Raw genomic sequence first — 22,092 nt, forward strand, 5'->3', positions numbered from 1 at the left:
GTTTGTTTTTGTGTATTCCATGAACAGGCACTGGATTGTATTAAATGATTTTACCCTGTCTATTAAAATGGTAGCCCAATCTTGTTTCTTTCCATTAATGTGATGATTTACATTAACATTCCTTTCTAATGTTAAAGCATTTTTACACTGCTGTGATAAACCAAACTTGTTCTGGTTTATTATCATTTCTGTGCATCACTTGAGTCTGCAGTATTTAATTTAGCATTTAGCTTGAATTATACATTTCCTTTCTCCTGTTATACTTATCTCATTTTAGAGTCAAGATTATCCTCATAAAATATACTTGGGAGTGTATGCTGTTATCTCAGTCTTTGGTAAAGTTTGTATGAACTTGGAATTATCTACTCCTTGAGGTTTTTTTTTTTTTTTTAAACTAAAGATCTATTATTTTTAATGTCAACTTTTATTTTTAGATAGAATGGTTACACATACAGGTTTGTTACATGGGGATATTGTGTGATGCTGAGGTTTGGGGTGCAGATCCCATCACTCAGGTAGTGAGCATAGTATCCAATAAATAGGGTTTCAACCCATATCTGCTCCCTGCTCCCTCTAGTAGTCCACAGTAATTTCTTTAATGATTGTTAAGTCTAGTCAAGTTTTCTATTTCTTCTATAGTTAGTTTAGGCAGGATATGTTTATCTTTCAAAATTTCTACATTGTCTAGGCCTTCATTTATATCAGTATGAAATTGTTTTTGGTATTATCTTTATTGTTTATGTCTAATCATATTCTGCTTTTTAATTTTTAATATTGTTCCTTTGTGTTCTCTCTCTCTTTTCTCGTGCCCACTGCTCTCCATCTTTCTCTCTTCACCAATATTGCCAATGTTGGCTATTTTGTCAGTCTTTTCAGAAACCGACTTTTGGTTTGGTTGATTTTGTTGATTCTCTCTAGTGTACTTTTCTTTTCTCTTTCTTGCTTTCTATATATAGGTGTATATATATATATGTGTGTGTATATATATGTGTGTATATATATGTGTGTGTGTGTGTGTGTGTGTGTGTATACATATATATATATATATATAGTTTTTTGTTTGTTTGTTTGTTTGAGACAGAGTCTCACTCTGTCGCCCAGGCTGGAGTGCAGTGGTGCCATCTCGGCTCACTACCGCCTCCCTGGTTCAAGCGATTCTCCTGCCTCAGTCTCTTGAGTAGCTGGGATTACAGGCACGTGACACCACGCCCAGCTAATTTTTGTATTTTTAGTAGAGTCGGAGTTTCACCATGTTGGTCAGCCTGGTCTCGAACTCCTGACCCCATGATCTGCCTGCCTCAGCCTCCCAAAGTGCTGAGATTACCATGCCCGGCCTCTATTGTACTTTTCTTTTATTCTTCATTGCTTTCTCTCCTAATATTATTTTTTCTTTTCTTTTCTTTTCTTTTTTTTTTTTTTTTGGTTTTCTCTTGCTCTTCTTTCAAACATGGGTATGACTCTACACAGCTGCACTCAGGGGTGGCCTTTAAAGACAGTGGAGAGAAAAGTATCTCCTCAGTGGGAAGGACTTCATGTGGTACACTTGGTAGTCCACTTTGTGTGGAAAGAGAAATTGCTGGAGGTTAGAATATATGTTGACTCATAGCTTGTAAGGAGAAAAAATGGAGGCCCAGGGATAGGAAGCCTGAGAAGACATACATGGTTGGAAATATGGGAGTGAGCTTGCAGTGTGAAAATTTTTATATCACAAGCTCACACTCAATGGACAGCATCCAGCATCAAAAAGGCTTTGAACAACCAAGAAGACAGAATGACTCGGTCAGCTGATGTCACTTAGCCTCTCTTAACTGCTACCTCATTTCTGTTAGGATGTGAACGTGCACAAAGCGTCAGACAGATTATATGTCTGGGCCTAACAAGATGGGTCTTTGCATTTCATAGGCAAATCTAGCTATGCTGCTGTTCAATGTCCAAACTTCCAGCAGCAGAAATTAGTGTTGAGTGTCAAATATGCGAGTGCATTGAAGAGATTTGGACTCTTCGTTGTGGAATGGCCAATGATCCTTTTGAGAGAAATACAGACATTTTCCATGCCTTTATTTGCCTTCACTTTCATCTAAGATCTTACAGAATGTTTGACCCGCTGTGATGGGATCCCCATAGAATATCCCAGCAGATCAGGAGACCGAATTTACAGCAATGGCCTGTGGAAATAGACCCATGAACATGAGAGCCGATGGTTGTATGACCTTTTGTGCCAAGCAGAAGCTGCTTCCCTAATAGGACATCGGAACGGACTGCAGAAGGAGGCAAAATCCTTCCCAATATCATTGGGAGTCATCGTCTGAACTCAGTATACACCTGGAGTGAAGGACATTTGAAGAGCTCTGTGTCCTCAGAAATAAAATAAATAAAATAAAATAATAAAATAAAAATGGATGTGGAAAATAAGAAGTGCAAGCAGGAGTGCCCCAACTTGCCATCACTCCAGTTGACCCAGTTGGGGAAATTTATACAGCTGCACCGGGAACAATGGGTTCTGCTGTGTCAGAAGCCCTGGTCCTCAAAGAAGGATCACTTTCATTAATTGTCATTGATGAGACAAGAGTCTCACTGAATTAAAAGCTACAAATTCCACCTGAGCCCCTTTTATCCTCTCTATGCCCATCAACTAACCGACAGAGAGAGGAGTCAGTGTCCTGACAGGGGTAATGGAATCTGGTCACTGAGAAAAGTGGAGATGTTATTACACGTTGGAATCAAGGAGAAATGTATTTAGCTTCTATGCAATCCACTCAGTGCTTCTTGGTACTCCCCAGGGTTGTCAATAAAAGTACAAGGGAGCAATCCAGACTTGAGAAAGGCAGGGTGACAAGGGATGAAGGTCCAGACAATGCCACCTATAAGCCATTAAGACCATCATACTTAGAAGCTGAAGGTGAAGGGAATCTAGAATGGATGGTGAACGGAGTTAAGTACCTATTTGGCCACAGGACTAGCTGCAGCAGTCTGGTGCGGGCTAGAGTGTGTTCTGGTAACCATCTTCTTCTCAGTTTTCCTTAGTAATGCAGACTCACTGGATCCTGGAGAAGCCCCTCCCCGGGTGCATATGGAGAAGTGGATCCAATCAGTGCAAAGGTAGACTGTGACAGGCACAGAGACATACTTACTAGATCCCCGTGAACTCAAGTAAAGTCTTGTTGCCCCACTTGCTGGCACGGATATCAGCAGATAGCCTTCAGCTGTCACTATTTTCAGGGATAACCCGCTGCTGAAGAGAGCTGTCTTGCCCAAGGTTGGGTCCTTCCTGTGGTATTCCACAACCAGTGACCGATGTAGGTGGGGTATAAATGCCAGCCACTTGGGCCCAGTGCCAGCCAACTCTGGTTCAGCATTTTTTAGCTCCACAACTCCCCATGGGGTTCCCGAAAGCTGTCACTGGGCCTGCACTTGCAGACTGACTTTTCCCTTAGTGTGATCCTACTTTCTTCCTCTTCCTCTCCTGCTGCAGATGTTGGCTCCAGGGAAGTCCCTAGTAAACATCTAACCTACGAAGCTCCACCCCACTGCTTCCTGTGAACAAACTTGGGACACTCTCCAGCTTTCCTGAATAAGGATTTACATAATTACCTGGTTTGACTACTGCTGTGTCATCAGCATCTAGGATGGCACCTGGGACACAGTAGATCCTTAATAATTATCGGTTGAATGGAAATATAAAATGGTATAACTACCTTGAAGAACAGTTTGGCAGTTTCTTAAAAAGCTGAACTTACACCCATCATACTTTCTAACCATCTTGCTCCAAGACAATTAACCAAGAGAAATGAAAACATATATCTACCCAAAGACTTATACATGAATTTTCATAAAAGCCTTACTAATAATAGCCCATACCTGGAAACAACTGAAATATTCATCATATTATTTGGTGACTGGAAAACACTTGTGGTGTACTGCTTGGTGATTAAAAAGGAAAAAAGTAACACGGTACATACACTCAACAACATAGATAAATTTCCAAATAACTGTGCCTAATGAAATAATCCAGAAGAACAAAAAAGAAACAAACTGTAGGATTCCATTTATATAAAGCTCGGGAACATGCAAACTGATTTACAGTAACAGAAAGCAAATCAATGATAGTCTGGAGATCGTGGAAAGGCTGAGGGACAGAGTGGGGAGGAAGTAACAAGGGACATGAGCAACTTTAGGTAGAGATGAATTTACTCATTACCTTTTAGTGATTGTGACTCCATGGATGTACACGTGTGTCAAAACTTATCAAATTGTGCAATCTAAATGTAAGCGTATACAGTTTATTGCTTGCCAGTTACATATAAATAAAACTGTTGAACTAATTGTTGTTTGAATAAACGAATGAGCTTGTAAAACTCATAACCTAGGACAATCATTTCTCAGATTTCCTACTCAAACGCATAATCATCTGTTTCATATTTCAGAGTCCAGGAACCAGGCCCCTGAGTGTTCACTCTCTAAGGTTTCTAGGAACGGGCGTAAAAGACATGACTACTCTCTCCAGACCCATTCTTTATATGAAAGACCCAACAGCCTTGGTCAAGTTCCAAACCTTAATAAAAGTGGTGCTTAAGTAAATGCTTTTCAGACAAGCAGCCCTGATCTGGCCAAAACTAGATAGCAATAAACACAGCTGATTTTTCATGGATAAATAAATAAATAAACAAATAGGTTGGCTGACATTGTTGGCTCAGCCAGGAACCAAAGTTCCAGCTCAAGAAGTCTGTTGAAAAGATACTTGGTCCTTGGGCTCAAAGACCTATGGTAGGAAGCTCTGAGTAGGATGTGAGAAAAATCAATGTGACAGTGAAAAACAATTATTATATACAACTCTTTTATATTCTAAAGAAGGGGGTTAAGAATAAAGGTCCTTGATGTGCTGATCAGGGTGATGAGTCTGAGGATTCAGTCATCAGAACCTCACAGGGATAAATGGCTCCACAGAGAAAAGAGATTTGAAGGGAATGAGACTGTTCAGGAAGAACAGGAGCTGATGCCCATCCATCTCATGAGGGTATGAGGAAGAGAGGCAAGATTGTCTAATGCAGACTGTTTGGTGACATTTCACTGGGACATGTGCCATTGAATCTCCCCCGTTTGTCCCCATGAAGACGTCTATAAATGCACATTGAAAGTTTTGGTAATCAGATTTATCATTGGTTTGGGAGTCGGAGGTGAATTTCAGCATCTACTGTCAAAGCAGGGCAAGAGCAAAGGTGGCTCTTGGCGCCCTAATAATACTTTGCTTCAGTAAGTTAGCTGCAGTCATTGCAAATTATGTCAGCGGAAGTCGAGTGGTTAAACATGAGCTTTACTTCAGAGATATGGAACAATTCTGAAAGAGAAGAAAAAAGAGAAGATCCAAACTTGCCACAGCTACATGCAGCAGGTTCTCAGTCCTCTTTAGAGTGGTTTAGCTGTTTAAAAACATTGGGTGGGTTCTGGCACGTGCCTAGTGTTTTCCACTCTTACCCTGTTTATGCACCTCTGTCCTGCTTCTTTGATCACCTGCCCACCAGTCCTGAGATTCTCCCAACATGGATGACTTCTCAGTCATACAGAAGAGAATATTAGAGAAGGTCTAGATCGTTATGTTCTCATTTGGCAGTTTAATTGTTAAAAGGAACATTCACCAATATACTCCCACCTCGACACCGACAGAATGTAAAAATAAACCATTGTAGGATGTGGTACAGTGGCTCTTACAGGGTCTTCTAGAGAAGAATGAGGATGTGAAGAAAACTGGGGTTCATATTGAGCCTGGGGTGGAAATCCTGGCTGTTCAGCATGTTGGAAAGTGTAGGGGTGATTGCTCTCCCTATGATGCCTTCCTTGAATACTCCAGGAATTATCCACATTTTCTAGTCTCTGACCATATTTAGCACCTCTAATACCAGAGTTCTGAAGTTTGTTTCTTGCTGAATTAGTTTCTGTGGTCTTCTACGGACTTACGACTTATTCGTCTGTTTTCTAGCTTATAAAATTTTGCTAACATAGTTGTCTTGGTCTGGTGTCGTTGTCTGATACCTTCTGATTTTTTTGTCCTGCTTTGCACCCCCCATCCCCGAACTTCGTTATTAGGAGTTTTCTGGTGGGAGCATAAAAAGCATTTGCACTCAGTATTCCTGAAGTGATCAGAAGTAGATTGATAGATTCTCTAATGTTCCAGTACCCTTTCATTCCTGGAACGAACCCTTTTTTAATAGACATACACTAGTTAAGTTTAGTAATAATTAATTTAGAAGTTTTGCATCTATAATTATATATGTGATAATTTTTACTGCTCATACTGTCCTTTTTGAACTTGTAGTGTCTAATTTTACCAGCTTCATGGTAGAGACTTTAAAAATAATCTCATTGACTTTACTGACAAATGTCTTATTATGTCTGAAACATAATGGATCTAGAACCTAAAAAAAAATAGTTAATAAAATGCACTCAAATGGATGGAAAGTAGGATACTCTTCTACAGTTTTTAAAAATTGAGGCATCTACTGAGTCGTATAGTGGCCCCTGCCAAATTCCTGTCCACCCTGAACCTGTAAATGTGGCCGTATTTGGAAATAGTGTTTTTTCAGACACAGTCACATTAAGATGAGATCATATTGAACTAGGGTAGGCCCTAACTCCAATATGACTGCTGTCCCTATAAATAGAGGTAAATTTGGACAAGGAGACACAGACACATAGGGGAGTCGCGTGGAGACACAGACGGAGACTGGAGTAAGGCATTACAAACCAAGGAGTGCCAAGGACTACCAGCATCTACCAGGAACTAGGAGAGCTAAGAAAGGCTTCTTCCCTCAGATGGAGCATGGCCCTCCTGACATCTTGATTTGTACTTCTAGCCCCCAGAACTGTGTGAGAATAAATTTATCTTGCTTTTAGCCACCCAATTTGGGTATTTTGTTATGGCAGCCCTAAGAAACTAATGCAGATTTTAGTGCTAAGACGTGGGTTGTTCCTGTCACAAATGTCTAAAAATACGGAAGTGGCTTTGTAATTGGATAATGACTAGAGGCTGGAAGACTTGAGGCGCATGATATGAAAACCCTAGATTGCCTCAAAGAGACTGTTGGTAGAAATATGAATGCTAAAGGTGATTCTTGTGAGAGCTCCAGGAGGAAGTGAGAAGAGTTGTAAAAAGTGTTTATCATCTTAGAGAACACATATATCATTATGAACAGAATCATGCTAGAAATATGAATATTGAAACTGCTTACTATGCGGTCTGAGATGGAAATTAGACACATGTTAATGAACACTGGAGGAAAAGTGACCCTTGTAATAGAGTGTCAGAAAACTTGACTGAATTGTGCAGAAAGCAGGTCTTGTAAGTGATGAACTTGGATATGTAGCTAGCTAGGAGATTTCCATGCAAACTCTGGAAGGCGTGGCCTTGTCTCTTTATACTAAAATGTGAGAGGCAGGAACTGTTAAGCCAAAAGGAACCATGCTTGATGATTTGGAAAATTCACAGTCTACCCAGATAGTGCACTATGGAAACAGGGCGAAAGGTGTGGCTGAACAGCCATTTGCTCATGAGACTAGGCATGTGGACCCAACCAACCGTCTTGGCATAAGCCAGGAAACGAGATAGGGTAATCCAGGAAGGACCCACACAGAGCCTACATATCTAGTTGCGTGGATTCCTTTGGCATCCACAAAAACCTGGCAAAGATTTTGAGAGTTTTATACTAGCAGAAATGCTGCCAGCCTGGACTGAAATGGCCGGAGATGGGACAAAAATGAAAGAAGCATGTCTCTGAAGGCAGAAACATGGAAGACCAGACCAGAAATGGCATTGTCATTACCCTGGAGGGCTAGATGGACTGAGTCCCTGACCCAGAAAGCCAGGAAGATGGGGCTGCCTCCCTGGAGGGTCCCAAAATTTGGGGCTGCCTCCCTGAAGGGCCCATGGGGCAGAAGATTGAACCATGGAAGTTTACTCTCGGCCTGAATCTTAATGGACTTTTTTCCTGCTGGGTTGTGAACTTGCCCCAGAGCGACAATCCCTTTAATCTTTCCACCGTCTCCCTTTTGTGAAGGGGACGTCTAACCTACGTCCGTCCCACCGTAGTATTCTAGAAGTAGATAACTTGTTTTCTAGCTTCATAGGCCTGCAGACAGAGAGGAACATTGCCCCAGGGTGGACCTTACCCAAAGTCTACTCGGTAAGATCCTGACAATTTTAGATGAGATTTTGGATTTAGGGTTAATGCTGGAATAGGTGAAGATCTGGGGGATTTGGAGATGGGGTGACTATATTTTACTCACGGTAAGAATGTAAATATTGGGGAGCCAGAGGGTAGACTCTATTGGGTTGAATAGTGCATGCATCCCCCCACCCCCGCAAATTTATGTCTACCTGGAATCTGTGAAGGTGATTTTAATTGGAAGTAAGGTCTCTGTAGATGTAATCAAGTGACGATAAAGTCACACTGGACTAGGGCGTGCCCTAATCCAATGACTGGTATCTTTATAAGAAGAGGAAAATTGGGACACAGAGACAGACACATAGGGAGATTGCCATGTGACAACCGAGGCAGAGATTAGCGGTAAGCTGCCACAAGCCAAGGAATGCCAAGGATTGCCAGCAACCACCAGAAGCTAAGAGAGATATGTGGTACAGATTCTCCCTTTAACTGCCACCCCCAGCACAAGGTACCGATCTTGCTGACACCTTGATTTCAAACATTTGGCCAATAGAAATGTGAGAGTATAAAATTCTGTTGTTTTAAGCCACCCATTTATGGAAATTTGTTATAGCAGCCTGAAGAAACGAATACAGCACTTGAGTCCTGTTTAGCAAGGATCAAGCTAGAGCTCTTTGGTCACTGTGTCTAGCCTGGTGAACATCAATGGCTGCTTGGGGCAGCCATATGGACATTATTTGTGATTGTGGATCCCTGAGATGGGCCTGGGGATGAACCCCTGTCAGTTACTACAAAAAAAAAAAAAAGAAAAGAAAGAAAGAAAGAAAGAAAGAAAGAAAGAAAGAAAGAAAGAAAGAAAGAAAGAAAGAAAGAAAGAAAGAGAGAAAGAGAGAAAGAGAAAAGGAAGGAACCCATCACCCCAGGGAGACTTAAGCATGGCACCAAGTTGGTTAACAGTCATTGTTTTTCAGGCGTGAGTACCACAGTTCCTGCCGTAGCATACATTCTCCTTACCCTCAAGGGTATTCATGTGCGTAGCCATGGCAGCCGGTGTCCCAGGGACCGATGATTAAATAAAGAGGGTGTAGAGGAGGAGCGTTTGGCACTCAGCTGCTCCCACAGTGCTAAACCACTCAGCCCTTATTCTACACAGAGCTTTATGTAAGTTTCATTTAATTCTCACACCAAAGTGAGGGTCATGACGGATAATTTTGTCTATAGCTAAATAGAAAGCTGAAACTAAGAAAGGTCAAGTGTCATGAAGTAAAAGAGAGGTTCCGTTAGTAATAGCAAAATGTTGGACTTCAAGTTCTGTGTTCCTTTCATTTGTTTTTAAATTTTATTTATTTATTTTTTAATTTTACAAAATTGTATATATTTACGGGGCACAATGTGATATTTTGATAAGTGTATACATTTAGAAAGACTAACTCAAGCTAATTAATATATCCATCATCTCACCTACTTATCACATTTTGTGATGAGAAGATCTAAAATCTACTTTTAAAGCAATATTGAAATATATGATACATTATGATTAACTCTGCTCACTATGCTGTGCAATCGGTCACCAAAACATATTCCTCCTGTCTAACTGTGCTCCAGTCCCAAATCCTCAGTAGTAAATGCCCCTGTCTCTCCTCAGTGAAACCACTCTTGATTAATAAAGTAGTCTTAGTGTAGTCTTATCTGGGGCTTAGTTGTCCCAGATCTTTCCTGCCATCCACCAGAACCTCTTTGCCTGTAGAGAGTCTTCTGAACTTGAGAAGCTGCAGGATTATGAAAGCCCAGCATGTCATACACTTGCCTGCTCATTGCCCCTTCTCTCACCTTGGCTCTCTTGTCTCTCATAGCAATGTCATCTCAGTATCGGGCATCATGCACGTAACTCTCCTGGCCTGTCACAGAAATGAAGTAAATAAAGTGATGGAAGGAAAAAAAAAAAAACAAAACATAAAAAAACCCCACAATACCAGTCACAAGTCAAACCATTTAAAACTGTTACTTTTGTATTAGTATCAGACAAAAAAATCAATGTTGAGACAACAATAATTATTTGGAATAAAGAAGGCCACCAGGTAGTCATGATAGAACATTTATCAAAGAGCTAAAAAGTCTGAACTTACGTGCACTCAAAAACATAGCCAAGAAATATATAAAGCACGATGTTCAGAGTTACAAGAAGGTTGCCACAATAAAATCTAAAAGTGCACTATTTTAGAGTTGGGGCAGTTCCAAGAGGTAGCAAGATCCAGGGAGTGCCCATGAGCATGGCAGTCAAATAAGAGGTCTTGCGACCATGAGGCTTGGAATCAGATTGGTTTTCTACATGGACATTGAAGTCACCCGGGATTGTGACAAGATTAGGTGTAGAAACTCTGAACGGGACGTAAAAATCTTTGACCGAAAGACCAATATGTTGGTTTTATTTTAGAAAGCCATCTTTGTAAGATGTCCAGGATGGCCATAAAATTGAATGTGTATTGGCCAGGGATGTTTAAACTACAACTAACAGAAAGTGCAAGTCTCTCTGGGTTATCCGATAAGGAAAGACATTTGCTTATATAACTGAGAGTTCAGAGGCAAGGTGAGTTTCATGGTTAACTGAGCCAGTAACTGAAAGATGTAAAGATCCAGGCTAAGTCTTGACCCAACCACTGCTGGATTGGGCATTGGATTATTGGATTAGATTAGACTAATTCTGGGCCCACTCTTGGAGCTAAGAATGTGACCATGTATGCTCAAGCACATGACTCTATTGGGAGGAGATACACTGATGGAGGCCTGAGCCCAGTCAGGAAGGTGAGGAATGTATATTGTGTAGGTAAACAAAAATGTCACCTGCAGGTACAGACTCAAATTATATATACCACTATGAGCATAGTAAGCACAATATTCAAGTCCTTCTTGTTTCCTAATAGAGTGACTCTTCGGGTAACAAAGACAGATACTTTATTCAGGAGCTACCTATATTAAATTCATGAATAGGCAGTTACAAAGCATGAGAGCTCTCCCCTGTGCAGTATATGTTTTGGAAGAACCTCAACAGGCATCCACTGTGGGATGCTTGAATTCCATTTTCATTCTTTTTCGATTCGTTGGCAAAGTTTTCTATTCGCTGTTGTCCTGAGATGATGTCGTGTCGGGATTATTTGACCAGAGGTAAATGAATTCTTCATAGTTACTGTTAAGTTTTGTCATTCTGTAAACACGTGACACAGACTTCATAAAGACATCAAAGATCCTCAGATTTCAATATGGAACAGCCTTAAAAGCCCTGGGTCTTTAGAAGAAAGTCAGACTCAGCCGGGCGTGGGGGCTCACGCCTGTAATTCAACACTTTGGGAGGCCAAGGCGGGTGGGTCACGCGGTCAGGAGATCGAGACCATCCTGGCTAACAAGGTGAAACCCCGTCTCTACCAACAACACAAAAAATTAGGGTTTGGTGGCACGCACTTGTAGTCCCAGCTACTCAGGAGGCTGAGGCAGGAGAATCACTTGAACCTGGGAGGCGGAGGTTGCAGTGAGCCGAGATCCCACCACTGCACTCCAGCCTGGGCAACAGAGCGAGACTCCGTCTCAAAGAGAGAAAAAAGAAGAGAGTCAGACTCCTATAATGTACCAAAATTGAACAACAACCTTTTCCTCTAATGCACGCATTTATTCACGCTTTGAAAAGAATATGTTTCCATAACGATACCAAATATGCATATGAAAAGAAAATTAAGAATAAGATAATCACCCAATCTGCGAATATGCAGATTTGAAAATTAATTATCAATATATAAATGGAAGCTCTTAATAAAGACGTTGTAGTATCACATAGACAAGATATGTAATGTGTTTTTGCTCATGTTTTGCCTTAGTCTGCATCTACACTGTCAAATGAGCTTAATCGTGTTCACTGGTTCATTATTTGCTAACTCCTTGATGGACTTAGCCAATTGAGCAATCCAACCAGTGAGTCATTCTATAACTGTTGATAAACTACGTGATGTTTTAAATCCAAGGATTAAAAGAAAACACAAACGTTATATATCTTGCATTTTTTCACAGGATCTAATCACTGATAATAATTTATCAGTGATAAGCTGATCACAAGAAACAAAGTGTAAATTTTGCATACATTAAAAAGAAAACAATGTGGCTGGCTATATTTTAAAAATTATCTGAAAATGTTTTCCGACAGAGTATTTTGAGCTATTTTTTGAATTGCAAAATATAGTTGCCTTGAGCAGATAACAAGAAGCAATCTGGGAAATTTAAAATTCTCTACTTTCAATACATTAGAAATCTTTGAATCATAATTGCTCATTTTTTTAAATGGTCTTCACAGTGGAGGGGGTTTGCACATTGGACCAGAGAGCTGCATCTTCACATGTGGCACTACTCTTGAGTAAACACCCTCTATGGAATCCCTACCTTTTCACTCCTCTCCATCCTTTGCCTGAAGGAAGTTTTCATTGTAGATGTAATTTTGTACTTGTATGCTGTGGTAATCCTCAAAGAGTGAGCCTATTACCTAGAGCTGTTGAATTTTACCTTGCATTGAGGGGTTGGCATATTGAGTAATTTGCCAGGGAGCACTATCTGCAACTGCTTCTCTTTTTTTCCTATTGCTTGGCACTGACATAAAGTTACTTCTAGCTACGTTAATGAATTTCACAAAGGAACACAGAAAAATATGTCTTGAATGCATTGCCCATAATGATAGAGTCCCATCTTATGCTTTCCCTTGTATGCTGTTGCTAGGTCAGTCATTTTTACTTTCTGAAAGTTAATTTACATAGGACACCTAGTTCAGGTGTATGTATCTGTGTTCAAACCAAAAGCCTTAGAGTATGTTTAATTTAACAACGTCACAACCGTTCTGATACTTAGGGGAGTTCTAAGTAAAGTAAGTAAGTTCTAGAAAGGGGAGTTCCAGTACTCCCCTTTCTCTCTTTTCTGTTAGGTAAAGCCACTCCTCCTAAAACCACTAGCATGGATCCCCAAAATGTCCACCACAGAACGAAAAGGTAAAAGAAGGTGAAGTTGTTCCCGTTAAATCCTGCCATATCACATGCAAGAGAAATGGCTTATCAACCTGTCTCACCCCAGTAGACACAGCGCCTAATAAATTCAGTGCCTAAACTGGACCCCAGACATACGAGTCTTTGTCTGTAGAGTTACCTTCCCCCATTGTTTGTGTATATTAGAGCACTGACAGACTTCCATTGGTGTAACTTAAAATCCTAACAAAGTCCTGATAATCATCTCAGAGAAAGAGCGAATGATATGAGTATCAGGTCTGACAGGAGGAAACTATGACTTAATGTAAGAGTTATAATCAGGATTTGTCTTTTGGTGAAAGAATTTGACCATCATCAATACTGTGTAAGTTCCAGTTGAGCATAGGTGGGCTAGATAAAATTCTGCTCTGTCTTTTACTGGTGATCTGTTCATCTGTATGTAATGATAGAAACTGGGGCCAGGGCAGATACCAGGTCTTGAAGTAGGCTTCCATCCTGTGACTTTGTATAGATACTTCCTAAATCCAACTTGAACTTTCATAATAGGCTCTTTCATAAATATGTAGCCCCATTTTATATTCTCTATTCACATGAGTCCCATAAATAATTCTCCAGAATTATCCGAGACCCACTGATTGGCACTTCCTAGTCTTTCACTCCAAATATCATGACTTCAGTCTACGGCCATACCACCCTGAACGCACCCGATCTCGTCCAAATGTCATGACTTCCTTTGATAACCTTAAAGCCACAAACACAGCCTGTTGTCCTCACTAGTATATTCAACTTTAACTGTGGTGGAAAATTTGGTCTGTTGAGTTTTCTTCTGCTTATTCATGTAGCCAGGCCACAGTGCGGGAACCTAGCAAAGTAATCCCAACGCTTGTATAGCATTGTTTGCCTCTGCAAGCAAACCAGAAAGACTCCACTCCACCAAATTTATTTTGGACATGCAGATGAAGCTGCAGTTTCCCACGCAAATCAGCAAAACAGGTGGTCGTGAAATTGTGATTAACAACAACTACAGTGTGTACTCTCCTTCTCTATCCTTTCTGGGGAGACACAGGCAGAATAAAAATACAGTAAAATCTAATTATAATTCAGATTCCACTCGTACAAAATTGTTGCAGTTCAGGCCAGAGCCAGGTATGATGTTTTAAAAGTGCCAATCTTTCTCTTTTCAGTAATCTTTTTTAAAGAAGGAAATGTTTTCAGCTAACCTCAAACATTTTATACTGACTTTCGTATACACATATTTTATATATTAATAGTAGGTTTATATGTATACATTTAAAAGATCCTCCTGAGGTCCTTAATTAGATTCAGCGTTGACTGGTGCTAATTACTGATAGTAATTGAAATTACTTAGTTGGTATTTCAATGAGAACATCCAAGACCTCAACTCTCAGTAACCGGGTCTGTCTTCCAGTTTTTGTGAATTAATACGGCTGAACTAAAATTAATTTCCTTTGGAAAACCCGGGGGGTGGTCAGAACAGTCTAGCACCATACTGCCTGGGAGAGACAGCTGGTTTGCCACCTGCAATGTCTGTGACCTCTTAGGCAAGTGATCTTAACGCCTCTGTGCTTCAATTTCCTCGTCTGTAAAATTCTGGTATACCGCCCACTCCATAGAGTTAGCACTCTTAAATGCGTTAACCTTTTGGAGTGTGTGGCACATACTAATCACTATACACATTTTCTTTTTCAAATGAACAACTAAAATTCATTAGGTTTGCCTTAATTTCCTTTGGCCCTGTATGAAATTAAGTCAACGGTGCTTACCTGTACGAACTGCTTAGGCTCTTGCAGTAGTGTCAACGATTATGGTTTTAGTGAGGGCCTTTTTCATCGTGAAGTATTAAATTTCAAGTGTTGTTAGAAATGAAACACATAAAATATATTAAAGAGGGATGGGGGACCAGGAGCGGTGGCTCACACGGTAATCCCAGCACATTGGGAGGCCAAGGTGGGCGGATCACCTGAGGCCAGGAGTTTGAGACCAGCCTGGCCAACGTGGTGAAACCCCATCTCTACTAAAAAAATACAAAAATTAGCCGGGCGTGCTGGCGGGCGCCTGCAATCCCAGCTACTTGGGAGGTTGAGACAGGAGAATCGCTTGAACCCGGGAGGCAGAGGTTGCAGTGAGCCGAGATCGTGCCATTGCACTCCAGCCTGGGCAACAAGAGCAAAACTCCGCCTCAAAAAATAAAAATAAATAAATAAATAAAACGTGGGATGGGGTAGCAAAAGCTCAAGTTTGTGTGCTGTGGAAGGTTATCTGGAGGTACCACCATCTCAGTAATACGGGCAGTCTCAGAGCTCCGGGTCTCATGAACAGAACGGTCCCCTGAAACATGCAGATCAGGAGAACTCTACAGTGGTTGGATTCTACTGTCAGGAAATTGACCCAAGCTGACCCACCTATCCTGGGTACTTGAGCCTTGCAGGATCCCAAGGCTGCAAGTCATGTGGATGCCACCATCATGTGAACCCTACAATTGTGAGTCCTACTGACAGGGCCCTGCTGGTCATATCAGCACCAAGGGTTCTAAAACTTTGAGGTCATGTGGCCTCTCTTGTCGTGTTGCTCCTATGGTCATGCGATGGGCCCAGCTCTTCCAGTCACTGCAGTATGGTGGACTCCTGAACCCTGTTGCTCACATGGATTCTTCCCTCACCTGGCCATTACTGGCCACCAGCATGTGGAAGTCTCAGCCCTCGAAGTCATATAGATGACCTACTGTTTAGGGTCATGTGGATGTTATGGTCATGTACACTGCTCCCACCCACCCCTCCCCATGGCCACAGTGTCAGGCTCATTCCTCTCTGTCACGTGAAGATTGTGAGCTGCCGAACTCTGCAGATGCGTGCGTGGGCAGCCAAGTGGCTCCTATCATCTGGTGGCAGGCAAAGCCTTTGTGGTCCTGTGAGCACCGCAGCTAACCAATGGCTGCTGTACATGTGACTCTTATGGTCACGTGAGATTCTGCACCCTCCCATTCATGTGAAGATTGAGTGCTCCAAATCCCGTCAGAGAGGTGCTTCCGGCTCCACGCCCTGACTCAGGCGGAAGTTTTATTGGACTGCAGCTCCGATCATAAGCCTTCCGGCAACTTTCATATCCTGCCACGCTGGAAGGAAGTCTGGTACGAGTGGAACCAGCCGGTACTAGAAGTTTACTGAGAATTGGGCTTTAAGGGGTGGCTGAGCAATCTCCAAATAGCAGAGGCTCTGAAGGGGTGGGGTGGGGTGGTGAGGGGGGTGGAGGGGTGGTGATGTGGGGGGGCGGGGGGTGGGGAAGGGTGGGGGCTGCGGAAGGGTCGGGGGTATGGGGGGTTTGGGTGAAGGTAGCGGAGGACTTTCCTAATGTGGCCAAACTTGTGAACACCTGGCAGAGAAACTCTGTGTGTGTGTGTGTGTGTGTGTGTGTGTGTGCGCGCGCGCGCGCGTGCGTGCGCACGCGTATGCACCCATGCATCTATGTCTGCCATTCGCCTTGATCCTGGACTCACAGGAGCTGTTGTTGGTAGAGAGTGAAGTGAAGGAGGAGAAAGCACTGGGGCAGAATATGGGGTTGGCGGGATAGGGGTAGGGTTGGTAGTGGGGCGGCGGGAATTCATGAACTTGTAAGTCGTTTCTCCCGGGTAGGGCTGTGGAAGCCTCATGGGATCCCCCCTCTTCCCGCCCCCACACGAAAAACCCTACCCTTGCCAGTCACCCTGCCTGATTCACCGTCCGTGCCAGGTGATTCTGTCCTCTGCCCCTCCTCAGATCATATTGTTATTAAGGACACTCGAGACTTCCTAGATCCCAGTTTGTATAGACGATTCCAGATCCAATCTTAGTTTCTGTCTCTTTTTCCATTATGTAAAGATTCTCTTTGTTTCCATGATTTATTTTTCTACTAAATTTTCTAAACATGGGCTCAGGGGGGTGGGCGAAAGGGAGAGAGGGGAATCGGGAATTTTTTTTAAAGAGAATTTGATATTTCAATAAAAGTGTCCAAGTCGTCATGATGTGAAGATTCGGAATTTACTTGTTATACTTTGTTTGAACTTCACTGGCTTTAAAAAGTACATTTGGGAGTGGGGTGACAATTTTTTGTGTGTGTATGTGCTTAGGATGTCTCAGTGGCTTATAGTAGTATAGCTTGGCACTCTTTTGTTTCTGATTCTTCCCCCATCAACCCCTGGTTTTCTAATGATGGCTTCTTAGGTTCCTTCCTGAAAACTCTCTCCTTTTCTTCCTGTGGAAAAGTATAGTGAACGGATTTAAGTTACAATCATGGGTGATAACATTTGGTATGTCATGAAAGCGGTATTGGGTGAATGAAGTTGAGCAAATAGCAAGATTGTGCTTAATCTTACGGGGTTTTAAATATTGCTTGGCAGATGGTCAGAGAATGTTGTCACTTGTGATATTTGATATTACATGTAGCTTGAATAATCTATTTTTCTCTCATTTCAGCATTTCCAAGTTTGTTCTGTGAGACTCTAGGGTCAGGACAAAGCAACAACAACATGTGCTCTACTCTGAGGAAGTGTGGGACATACAGAACTGAAGGTAAACGAATACTGTAGGAGTTTTTTAGATGATATACTAATATACAACACGAGTCTCAAAGGGAGGGCTACTTTCCCCAACTTGTATGGGAATGGAACATTTTTTTCCACAGAGCATTTGAGGTGCCAGTGTTCTTCAGGAAATATTTGGGGAAACCCGGTTCAGACTACATCTTCTAACACTGTAAAACCTTGTGCCTTTGTTTACTCAGCACAATGGAATGTGGGTTTATAATAGTTGTAATCTATTCTGCTCATTAAGAAATTGATTATTGCTCTTTAATTCATTTTATCTTATGTCATCAGTCAGTCTCTGCTGCTTGAATCTTCCTACTTGTTTACTCTTCAGAGATGCCGCCAAGCATGCGTCTGATACCATGGTGGTGGCAAACAATATGTGCCTAAATGCAAGTCGTTAGGAAATGTTACCTGTGGCAGCAAATAAAGTGCCCCACTCTTGAAAACAAGATACAACTTACCTGTCAGGACAAGCAGATGCAGTACCTATTGTTACTTAATAATTACAACTGCCATAGTTTGAGCCCCTGTCATATGTCAAGCACTGTGATAACCTCAGCCGTCATGCAAGTTGCTGCATTTAACCCTCAGGAAAATCTTGAGAGGGTGTTATTTTAATTGACAGATGAGATATATGGGTCAGGAGAGGCTGAGTGTAACGCCGTGCTTATTGGCCACCCCCAGACCTCAGTGGCTTATTTCTCACTCCTGCTGCATGTTTATGGCAGGTGCAGATCCTTCGGGGGATGGTGGATGTAGGGTTCTGAGCGATTCTTATTGGAATGACTCAGAGACCCAAACTAATGGAGCAGCCACCATCTAGAAAAGGGTTACTCACTGCGTCAGAGTGGGAGAGAGCCCTAGAGGGTCTCAAGCCAGCAACCAAAGGTTCTGACCCAGAAATAACCCATGTCACTCATCACTCACAACCCATTGGCCAGAGCTAGTCACATGCACGGCCCTGCCCCAAGGAAGACAGTCGGGTCGGGCAGTCCTACCAGGTGCCTGGTACAGGGGAGAATGTAAACACTTGGTAAATGGCAGCACTGACAACTGCATGAAGGAATCGAAGCTGGGAAGGATTAAGTACTTGCCTAACATCACATCGGCCGTAAGTGACAGAATCAGGATTTGAATCCACCCAGGTATGATTTCTTTTACATCCTTTCTGCTTCTTTCTACGCTGCCTGCTCTTCTCTTAAAGGAAGCTTATAGTAAAAATTCTTTTACATCAATGATGCAATGCCCTCTTCCTTAATCATCTGATAGTTTAATTGAATAGACACGATGGCGCTGGTTAAAAAGACCAACATTGATAAGCCAGAGGTCTTTTCCAAACGAGGGAATGTATTGGATATTTGAATATCCATTGTATTCAACTATAAAAATAAAACCAGGTGGTAGATGAAAGGACTTTTCATTGATCATTTACTTAATATGGAATAATCTCCATGTCTTTCCATTATGTTAAGGAAAAATGATAAAAAAATAGAGCCTACCTTGATGAAACTGAAAACAGATGTGAGAGAGTTGAACAAAATTGCTAGATGTCAGTGTTTCAGAAGCACAGGATAATGATAAAATCTCTGGCCACATGGGCAGAGAAAATTAGCGAGATGGTGCAGGTAAGCCACTTTTGGAATGAAGATAGTGTCACACTTACAGTGACATAAAAGATTGAAAAAGATCACATTATGAAAAAGATGTGAAAATTTGAAAACTTAGATTAAATAGATGAATTCCAGGGGAAAAATATATGTAACTTTCCAAACCCAAAGAATAGAAAACCTTGGTTTATTCAGTGTATTCTTGACAAGGCAAAATTACTAGCCAATCTGAATTAGTTACATAAACGCAAATAATGTGAATCAATTAATAGCAAACTAAACCCAACAATGGGTAAAACAGATAATACAGCATAACAAGGTTGTGTTTAATCCCAAGCATGCAAGCTGAGTTTAACATTTTAAGAGATCTGTAATGTAATCTAACACATTAGCTGAATAAAGGGAGGAGGACAGGACAAATACAACAAAAGATCCAGTTAAAAAAAAAAAAGTATGCAATAAATTAACCAACCGGGATTGAACAACCACAATAACAATAACTCTCAGCAGATCGGTAATATAGAAAGCTATCTCTTTAAACTGACAATGGGTATCAAAACAATACACCCCATCAGACACCACCCTTAATAGTAAAACATTAGAAGTATTCTCCTTACAATCAGAAAAGGGATAAAGATGACTGGTATGACGAATTCTGTTCAATGTCGTACTGAGTCTAGTGCAGTAAGCCATATATCATACTAGGCAGTGCGGTAAGCTGTCATACATGGATGCCTACGCACACAAATTAATACATGTATAAAAGTGAAAATAAAGCTGTCAATGTGACTATCTTCATATGAAACTCAAGAGAAGCTACAGAAAATTAAAATTAATAATGGAGATCAACAAGTTTGTTGGATATAAGATGAATATACACAAACCATGTTAACAAATAGAAAATACCATCTTTATTGTAAATATACCATTTACAACGGAAAACATGTCTTGGAAATATACGATGAATCTGCTTACTTGGCAACTATTCCAACGCTCTTAAACATTCTTATATGCTTTCCTGTACTGTAGAGACTAGAAAGTTGGAACATGAAAGGAAACATACATGCACATGACCACACACATGTGTGCACACACTCTCGCTCTTTATCTTTCTCTCTCTCTCTCTGTCTCTCTCTCTCTCTCTCTCTCACACACACGCACACACACGCACACACACACACACACACACACACAAATACACTCTCACACACATACAATTTACCAGAGTCCCTTGCAGTTAGGGTCCCAAATGGGATACCTATTGCATCAAGCATATGTGCCAACATGAGACTCAGAGGTGGAACTGAATAACATGGGAGCCATATGTGGGGTGGACTACCTGTGATGAGGGAGGTCTCCAGTTGTTATGGGGCAGCCATTGCAGAGTTTCTAGAATTCAGTCTCTGTCATGCATGTCAATTAATGGGCAGGCAGCAGTGGTATTTCAGCGGTAGCAGTCCCATAATGTGGGTGGGCTTCTCCTGGCTGTGCAGCATCCAGGCCTGCTTTTCTGGCCCTCACAGAGTTTTTGTAAGCTATGTAATATATTTTATTACAGATATCTTGTTTGTATAAAAGAACTAGAGTGAATTCTGGCATAGGCAAGTTGGGACCTTGATTAACACAGTGCTTGGCAGTAAAATTGGTTGCAAGCAAAAGACCTTGAAGGAAATGGGGATCTGGGATAGATTTGGCCCACAGGACATAGTTGCTGACACCCGCTCTAAGCTAATAGACTCATTGGGTCCCCAAAACAGTGCTGAGTAGGAAGTGAGCAGAATGAGGAGGCAGCTATTCCTAGGATCCTCTGGCAAGCATAAGCCAAAAGCTTTAGCACAGTTGTTTTCAACCTTGGTTGCACACTGCAATTCACGTGGAGAGTTAAAAAAAATGTGGTTGCCTGGATCTAACCACGGTTCTGCTTTGACTGTTCTGGGTGTGTCCTGGTGCTAGTGAATTGTCTCAGTGTCCCCAAGTGGCTGTAATGTGTAATCATGGTTGAGAACTGCTTGAACAATTTAAATGATAAGAATGCAAGCCTTTTACAATATGTAATTTAAAAATGTTATAATTGTGGTTTCAGAATGATAATATTACAATAATAATAAATACATAGTTACACTGGAAAATATGAAATAAAGATTCCCATGTAAGAAATCAAGACGATTGTCTTTTTCAAAGAGAAAGGAAATGGGAAAACACAGTGGTAAAGCCGGGGCCACCACAGTTTGTGTCCGGCTTGAAGCTAAACTGCCGGCAAGGCCAGAGCAAGGTATGGATTAAAGCTAATCAGCCCAGGGCTGATTCTGCAGTGGAGCCTCCTCTGCAGAAGACAGTCACAACCCAGGATCAGCATGGAAGGATGGCACAAACTCAACAAATCCAATAATTGGCACTGAGGGAACAGAAAAAATGGAAGAGGCTGAAACAGACATTAAGATAGTATTTTCCCAGAGCGACAAAGGAGTGATAAAGGATGAAATTGTGTCTATTACAAAAGAATAGAAGACTGCCCAAGAAAGATGGCTTTTTGAAGGCAAGGATCTCCTTTCACTTCCTCCTGAAACTTCGTTAAAACAACAACATAAAAGGTGAACAAATTATGGTATATCCATCAAGGGGCTTTTACTCAGCAAGGAAAAGTCAAGAACATGGATGGGTCTCAGAAACAGTATGCCGAGTTAAAGAAGCCAGACCCAAAGGGTACAGCTTGTATGAGTCCATTTGTATGAAAT

General features: G+C 41.5%; 1 protein-coding gene across 1 annotated transcript in view; it reads left to right on the forward strand.

Moving 5' to 3' along the window:
* Window positions 1–22,092, forward strand: part of LOC105499802 (nuclear RNA export factor 2-like) — a 67,241-nt gene that overhangs the window by 34,254 nt on the left and 10,895 nt on the right. Inside the window, exon 3 of the mRNA XM_071088706.1 lies at window positions 17,638–17,733. Coding sequence (XP_070944807.1) covers window positions 17,691–17,733 — 43 coding nt within the window. The 5' untranslated portion in view covers window positions 17,638–17,690. The remainder of the gene's footprint in view (window positions 1–17,637; window positions 17,734–22,092) is intronic.

Source organism: Macaca nemestrina, chromosome X (genome assembly GCF_043159975.1).
Source record: "Macaca nemestrina isolate mMacNem1 chromosome X, mMacNem.hap1, whole genome shotgun sequence".
In the NCBI taxonomy this organism is placed as follows: domain Eukaryota; kingdom Metazoa; phylum Chordata; class Mammalia; order Primates; family Cercopithecidae; genus Macaca; species Macaca nemestrina.